An 8746-nucleotide genomic window follows, 5' to 3' on the forward strand; every position below is an offset into this window, starting at 1 on the left:
TCACTTCTCGTCCTCAAAATTTCCCAACTCTTTAGCGAGAACCACGGCATCAAGGAGCGCAGATTTGCTTGTTTCTTCTGTCACTGCATGTGGGACCAATCCTGTGGCGACAGAAAGTAGAGTTCGGCAGGCATTCCCTCTCGTTGTCCACTTCCGACTGCTTAGACCATCGAAGAGCACGTCTGCCTGGGCACAAGTGTCTCGAAACCTTATTTGGTCAATCGCAGCCCCTGCAGACGTCATTTTAGGTTGTTTGATCATAAGATAATAAAGGTAATCTGACAAGACCTTACTGGCATGACGGTGGGGGCTTGGACTCTCATCAGTGTGGTAACAGACATCGGTGGCGATGTGCCACATTAAAAGGCTCTTTCCATAATCAACGTCACAGACGAATGGAAGCAAGTTTTCGCAATGGCTTTCAGATTTAGTATGCTCCAGAGCCCATTTACCTCGGGAAGCACAAATCTCATTTGTGCTTCCCCAAGATGCCTTCCGTTTCAACTCTTCAAAAATCAGTTCGCCTAATGTTTCACTGTATTGTTTTACTCGTCCAAACCTCAAGTCATCAAAAAACTCCTCCAGAGATGTGATTCCAAGGAGTTTCTCAATGCACTTTGGCCACTTTACCAGCCCCGAATCTAAAAAATTGTACTGGAAGATAGATTTAGACCATCTAGCATGTAGTATATGCAATGCAAATGGTGAACTTTTAGATTTGAACTTGAGCAGGGCCTCGATGAAGATGCTTCCATTCAATAAACGTCTACCAAGTCCCTCAGGTCGGGATAAATTTGCAATTGTCCAGTCAGAGCAAATGAGCCTACCGAGAGCTACAAATTCCAGGCCAATAGCTCCAAGGAGCAAGGTGTATGCAATCTGCATATCATATTCGTGAAAACCACGCTTGTTCAGGACATAGAAACTTGCAAAAGCAGCAACGATGCAGCCAACTGAGATAGCTCGGAAAAAGTACCCTGTCGGACAGTGAACAACGGCAGCCTTGGTATAAAGAACATCATAAAAGAAGTTGAGCTCAGCCTTGATGACCTGAAAAGCATCCTCCGCCGCTCTGCTCCCAAAAAATCGGTGGCTGATTTCGCGTTTATTGAAGCTGAAGGTGAGATCCACGAGGAGGCCTTTGAAGGCCGTGAAGCAAAAAAACGCCTTTTGTATCACTGTTCTGTCATCCAAAATGTTTACATCTTCCGCTCCAACATGTTCCGATTGAAATTTGGACTCCAGCGCCATGGCCAAGTTCCTGGTGCTATTGTCTTCTTCCACGAAATAAGTACGTGGGAGCAAGGAGTCCTGGAATTTACTGAAGCTGGCGAGATGCAGAGCACGTATTCGCTCTATGTATTTAATGGTTCCACCAACAAAGATGAAGACGGTCGGGACAATTAGCTTGCTACTGGGGAAGGATTGGAAAAATACATAGCCTGCAACGCCTAGCTGGAATAAGAGATTAAGCAAGTGCCTATGCCACAGCTCATTATCCTCGAGCGCGAAAGCGGTTATGGTGTCTTGTCCTCCGAGATGTAGCAGAAGAAATGGAGCCCAAAAAGCCAAGAGGTCGCTATATGCATCGGCCTTGGAGTCTGGAGCACCACCCGTGATTTGGGCTCTGGAAATGAGTCCCAAGGCATAGTTAGCGACCAAGTCGGCACCCAAGTAAGCTGACCAGACGAGCATCATGAACCCCCTGTTTGAACACCTCTTTCGAATGGGCGCGAAAAGAACGAGAAAGACTTGCAGAGATAGGCTCGTAAGGATCGCCCCTCGGACATTGAATTTCATCCACAAGCTCTTGGCTTTTGCAAGGATATCCATATTTCCCATTTTCTGTCTCACCAGATCCTGGAAGGAAATCTTTTAGTCAGCATGAATACTACAGTAAGGCAACAACTATGGAATAAATATGCAAACCGGAGAACATCAAAAGAGAGAAGGTCATTATTGACGGCAGACAGCCGATCACACCTTGGAATTTATCTACGATCAGATACGAATGGCTGTCCTGCTTCAGGCGACCGAGTGTCAAGCAATGCGTAGCTATAAAGGAGTTAGAAGCAACAGGACTCGAGCTGAGATTAGCACGGAGCAGAACTAGAGTCGGCGGGAAACTCGCGGATTGTAAATTCGAAGTACAAAAGATACGTGATGGAATGGAAAGTGTAATATTTGGTAGGGGAGGAAACGAAGAAAAGGAAAGTCGACCCGTTAAAAAGGGGACCAATAACAGAAATATGAAGGGGAAGCAAAGAATAGAAGAAAATAAAATAAATGAAGCAACTAGAAGTGGTCTTCAATTATAAAGTTTTTTGAGTTTGGCAACATATATTGGTAGTTCCTCCACTTACTTGAGACGGAACTTTCAACGCAGTAAGTTTATCGGTACCTTGTTTGTCAAAATTGCACTAGATCTCCATGGCATTCCAAAATATCTGTGGGATTTGTGTAAGATCGACAAATTTCATATCGACGATCTGACACACATTGAGAATTCTTCCTCAACGCCTCATTTCATCAGCAATTGCTTCTTTCCAAAATGAAGCATCTCTAGATGACATTGCCTCACTAAATGTTCTCGGATCTTCATCCAAGTGAAACTACCTGGGTAATTCATTCAAAACATTTTTTTTTTATGTCGCCTCATACCAGGAGAGTTACAAACTTACACGGTGATGTTCACGTGAATGACACATGAACAACACCAAGCATGTGACATCTTGTCGAGAACCATAGAGATTGAAATTTGTTGACATTGACATACACATCAGTGATTTATATACAGTTGTCGATACGCGATGACAAACGGCTAATAGTTACCGATATGAGCACTTTGCAATGAGTGGATGACAAGACGACATAGGACTATTGTCACCAGCTTGAGACAAAGCAGCTGTGACTACGGAGAGATTTATAGATGTTTATTCGAGGAACGTCAAGGCACGAGTATGAAGTTCAGAACCAGCACAACAGATAAGATCAAGGAGAAATGAGCATCCAGTTTGGAGGGAATGGCTACCATTTAAGAACAGGATCGTGGGACAATCATCACTTGAAAAATTAAACCATGGAGCAGCAACAGTCTAAAAGCAAGGTCAAGGGGGCAATTAGCGCACAAGTCTAGCCAGGGCAACTGCCTGGAAGTAAAATCATGGCATCATGAGAAAGTGGGAACGGAATTTTCGGAGATGGAGGAACATGGAAGCAATTGGTAGCAACCGTTTTGAAGAAATGCAATCGCTGAAAATCGCGAAATGCAATCGCTGAAAATCGCCAAAGAGCAGTTACCATCAGGCCATTATAAATACCACTAACCGTCTACTGGAAACCCTCCGCACAAATCAAACAAATTTACTATCTTTACCTTTATTTTTTCTGCATTGCACTTTATTTTTTCCTTAACTATAACTATCAGATTCACGTCGTCCATTAAGTTCCGACATGCATCTGTATCCCGAGACCTGTGTTGTCGATTAAATTCTGGCATATTATTTCGATGTTCTTGGGCTGTGTCGTCAATTTAATTCTGGCATAGTTTGTTAACATTTGGTTACTTTATCGAATATGTATTGCCAAATCTCTTTGTCGATTAAATGCCCTCGCAAATGATATTTGTACACTCTTGTTTTACTCAAAGCGGTTGTTGTTTGTTTGCCTGTGATACTTTTGTCTGAAGCTGGTGCATAACTATGGTCGCTTGTAAATTAAAAGCCGAAGAACGATTTTCGATAAAAGATGTTTCATCTCGAGAGAAATTTCGATGAAAAATGGATATTTGACCTTAATAAGTTGAGGAGTCTGGATATATCGAAAATGGAGTTTCTAGAATGTTTGCTTGAGAAGTGTTTACAAAATCTCACTTCACTCGCACATCTCAGCATCGTTGAATGTATACGGTTAACTTCCCTCTCATTGGGTACGCGACATCTGTCAAACCTTTTGCACCTCTCTTTCTCCAATTGTGAGGACTTTAAGGGGATGTTTGGTAACATTTCTATTGTCGAGAATAGTGCTTGTTATCTAAATGAGTTTCTAAGCAGAAGAATGTGTTTGATAAGTACATAATTTCTATTCTAGAAATACAACAAGAATAAAATTGCGTTTGGTTTCCCAAGAAGCAACGTGCCTGCACAAAGTCCGATGATTCTCGAAGCTGGTAAGGAGAACTTTTCTTCGGCGAAGTCTCGAAATGTATCTCGCCGTGAAGTCACGAAATGCATCTTGGAGAATGGCTTGTGGTTCGCTTCCCTTGAGAATGACTTTGTCTCACTGTGTTGGCATAGAATCAGTATATTTATTTTGTCTTGATTGCGTGATGAAACCGAAGAATCATCTGTTCACGGCTTTAAGGAAAGGGTTGCTTGTATGGTCATTGGGCCTGCTTGAACGGGGTATAACTTCGACGAGCCTTGGTCGTTCTTTTTTTTTTGGTAAGGAGCCTTGGTCATTCTTTGATTCTCGTTTTCCTACTTTTTTTTTTGTCATTCTTTGTGCGTCCTCACCCCAACTCGAAGAATGGCTTGCGGTTTGCTTCCCATGAGAATGACTTTGTCTCAATATGTTGACATAGATTCGGTATATTTATTTTGCCTTGATTGCGAGATGAAACCGAAGAATCATCTGTTCATGGCTTTAAGGAAAGGATTGCTTTTTTGGTCATTTGGCTTGCATGAACAGAAGTTTCAACAGCCTTAATCATGACACAATACAAACCCATAGAAGAAGCTTCTAGCTTCTCATGGATGGTCTTCAGGCCCATCCTATAAGAGGTAATGCCAATTTATTCCTTAGTTTGCTCATAAATAGTCTCAACATAGTACCTATAACGGCGTACATCTTTGAAGCCGAGCAGATTCCTTTTTGATCTACTGCTTAGAAACGCATCCTCAATATGCAGGATGATGCCATTTGGCAAAACAATTGTGGCATTCCCGAAACCATCAATAATTGGAACATGACCTAATATTGTATGGACATGTGCCTTAGGCAATGTCATACTCGAGAAAAAGGGCTTAAGTACACCCCAAGTGTCATAAGTTGTGTACGGCGCTCACTTTAGTGCCAAAACTTTCAAATCGATCACTTTAGTGCTAAGTTTTTGTAACTTGGATCACTTAAGTGCCAACTTCTTTTAAAAACGATCACTTTAGTGCCGTAGCTAACGTGGCTTGCCGAAAATTCGACACATGGTATTTTTTATTAATATTTGAGATGACGTGGCTCGGTGAATTTGATACTAAAGTGATCGTTTTTAAAAGAGGTTTGCACTTAAGTGATCGAAGTTACAAAAACTTAGCACTAAAGTGATCGTTTTGAAAGTTTTGGCACCGAAATGATCGAAGTTACAAAAACTTAGTACTAAAATGATCGATTTGAAAGTTTTGACACTAAAGTGAGCGCCGTACACAACTTATGGCACTTGGGGTGTACTTAAGCCCGAGAAAAAGTGTCTACTACGAAATATGGTATGTGTTGATGCACTATCAAGCAAACAAACATCTTCATTTTTCTCGGTATTTTCCATTTGCACTTATGTTGATAACTTTAGGTGTCAAGTATCATAAAATTTACATATTAGTTATAGGATCAAATAAAATTTCAAAATAATAAATATTATATAAGGTTCATAAGTATTTCATTACATAACCATATTAGAGAACAATAAAAGGTAATACATTTAAAGAAAAGCAACTAGAAAAGAAATTATTAGAATCATAAAATTCGAAGTCTAAGTTGTCATCCACCGACCTATTGCCTCATCAAAGCAATCGGAGGTCCTTAAAGAAATCAGAGACATCCAGGGATGCATTTGCTACTTGAGGAGCAAGAGGAGTCCCACCAACAAAGATATTGCTGACCTTAACAATGGTTATGGCAGTAGGATTAATTTCATTGGCATGAGATTCGCCACGCTTGCTTGTATTTTTCAAAGATGCCTGGTATAGATCAACAAAGTGCTTTGGCGTATGATAAGTATGTGACTAGTGCTCAGCCATGCCACATCGATGGCAAATACTTTCATTAGTCACCTTCTTTGGCTTCTTGTAGTGATTTGAGCCAAAGTTAGATTTCTTAGGACGGTTAAATTTCCTGTCACCCCTTCAAGGACCTTCAAGGAATATGTTCTTGCTTGCGCTTATAGCCCTTAAAATGACCTGCATTTTTCTTAGAGTTAACATGTGTTTTAGGCAATGCTTTTGAGCCAGCAGGTCTAAGATCATGATTTTTTAGCAGCAATTCATTAGTTTGCTCAACAATGAGGAGCACAGAAATTAATTTAGAGTATGTAGCAAATTGATGCCGACGGTATTGTTGTTGTAATACAATATTTGAAGCATGGAAGGCAGAGAAAGTTTACTCTAATAGTTTCGCATCGGTGAGCTTGACACCGCATAACTCAAGCTGAGAAACAATATCAAATAAAGCGGAATTTATAGTCAGACACTGATTTAGAATCTTGCGGCCTAAGATGCTGCTGGTCATACTGTGCTTGAGGGAGGATAACGGTTTTGGTATGATCATACCTATCCTTCAACTTCTTCTATAGGGTCCGAGGGTCTCGAACGAATAATTATTGAGTCTGCAGGCTCTCATGCAAATGATAACGAATAAAAATCAGTGCATTTGCATTATCTTTTGCATTTGAGATTCCATCTTCTGTAATTGCATTAGCGAGACCTTGCCCTTGAAGGTGCATTTCCATGTCAAGGCACTAGGACAGATAATTATTCCCGCTCACTTCCAGGATGTGGAATATGGGCTTTTCAATATTTGCTATAATTCTTGCAAAAGAAATGAATTCTTAAATTAATTAGAAGGATTTCCAAATATCTACCGCCACTTCAAGAGCAGAAGCATACTTTTTGTAACGCCCTAGGATTTATGAGCTCAAGACAAGGAATTTATGGATTGGACCCCACATCATCATCCTCTCTTTTCCTTGGTCATAGATGGCAGCCTCTTCCTCTCTCTCCTCTCTCCACCACCACTCATTCTTCTTTTCTTTGTTTTTCCCTTATCTTCTCTCTTCTTCTTTCTTTGTGGTTTTTGTGCGACACTTCACCCGAACATTCTCAAACCTTCAACCACTACCTCACGTTGTTCCCTGTCACTACAGCAGCTACCGCCGCCGCCATACGTCGCCTAGAACCACCAAGAACACCCGAGCAGCTCTGTTCCCCTGTTTTTGTACTGCTTCGCTGTTCCTCTGTTCACTGCTGCTCGACGTTGCTGTTGCGGCCTCTCGTTGCAACCGCAGCTCCGCCATCTTGCTTCGACACCAGCAGTTGTCACACTGCATCACTAGATCACCAAACAACCCTGCAGCCATCGCAAACCAACCGAGGAAGTCTGGAGCACCAAATCCCCTATTCTGTCTGCTGCTGCTGCTGCTGCTTCTGTTTGCAGCTCACAGCCACTGCTCCGGCCGCCCTCAGCCGCCACCACTACCTCCTTCGACTTTCCTTAGACCTCCACCAGCCGTCCCCGTCGTCGTCTCAACCGTTCGCCGCCTGGAACAGTGGGAAAACAGCCACCACAGCCCTGCTTGCCCTGCCTGTTTTGGTCTCGGGTATGCCCTGTTCTATTTTGGTTGTGGCTACCCGAGCACTCTCCGGCCACCGTGAACCACCACCTCCAACTGTCTCAAGCTTTCCCCAAGCCCTCCGTCACACACCACCAGCCGTAGGTCACCAGAAGAGCCGCCTCAGCCACCGTCCGAAGTGCCTAGCTCGTTGCCCTGTTTCTCGGGTGTGCCCTGTTTTATGGGCCACCGAGCTGGGCCATGGCCTGTTTTGACCTGGGCCGCGCCTGGCTCGTGTCCGGCCAAGTTGGCCGAGAGCCTGGGCCATGTGCCAGGCGTGGCCGATATTCTGGGCTAAGTGGGCCGGCCAAGTTGGCCGAGGGCCTAGGCCATGTGCCGGCTCCGTGAGCCGATTTGGCCGAGAATTTTGGCCTATGGGCCGAGAGGGTTGGGTCGACTGCTCGAGATATGTCCCAAGTTTGTGCTTGAAGATTTTCAAGGATCGCCGCGTCTAATTGACTGTGAGTCGACCTCTAATCCTTGGCTAAGTCGTTAATTACATTTGAATTAGTTTAATTAGATTATTGGGGTGTTTTGGTAGATTAATTGGGGTCGGTTTAGGCTAGAGACTCGGTTTAGGTTAAATGGCTCTAATTAATTGGATTAATTTGATTGTGGCTAGTTTGGTTGGAATAATTGATTAATTGATTGACATTGCTTGATCGCGAGCGAATAATAGGTCGAGGGTGAGCGTATGATTGATTGGTCATTTGAATTTAATTACGTACGATTGGATTGAATGTTTGTCATTGAATTATTAATCTACGCTCGATTATAATTTATGTGGATTAATTGATGAAATGCCTTGACGGATGGCTAGTTAAATTGATTGATTGGTTGGAGTATGATCACTCGATTTATAAGTGCAAGGTCACATGGACAACATATGCATTTATGTGATTACTCAAGAGTTTTGCTGTGTGAGCATATCACGTGAGCATTTGACTAAATGCGGATTATAAACCGGCTATTTGCTGAGTATGCTTGAGTGGTCACACGATGGATTATTCCTGTCAAGTTCGTACGGTGCCGGTCGTACGAAACCATACGACTTGTCGGATGTACGTCAATTCGTGCCGTGCCGGTCGTACGGATCACGCTGATTGATGGATGCCGGTCGCAGCTTGTGACGAACCGAAGCTCCTACGGGGA

The 8746-nt window shown here is 42.9% G+C and overlaps 1 protein-coding gene across 1 annotated transcript; it reads right to left on the minus strand.

Annotated features, from left to right (window-relative positions):
* Positions 1-2096, minus strand: LOC115748490. Its single transcript, XM_048280065.1, has 2 exons — positions 2000-2096; positions 1-1860 (listed from the first exon to the last, which is right to left on the minus strand). The coding sequence occupies exon 2, from the start codon at positions 1840-1842 to the stop codon at positions 1-3; it is 1842 nt and encodes a 613-aa protein (XP_048136022.1). The 5' UTR covers positions 1843-1860; positions 2000-2096.
* Between the last annotated feature and the right edge of the window lie 6650 nt (positions 2097-8746).

Source organism: Rhodamnia argentea, chromosome 6 (assembly GCF_020921035.1).
Source record: "Rhodamnia argentea isolate NSW1041297 chromosome 6, ASM2092103v1, whole genome shotgun sequence".
Classification (NCBI taxonomy): Eukaryota; Viridiplantae; Streptophyta; class Magnoliopsida; order Myrtales; family Myrtaceae; genus Rhodamnia; species Rhodamnia argentea.

Bases quoted from the DNA above. Each gene is read 5' to 3' on its own strand.
- LOC115748490 (XM_048280065.1), bottom strand. From the start codon at position 1,842: ATGGGAAATATGGATATCCTTGCAAAAGCCAAGAGCTTGTGGATGAAA.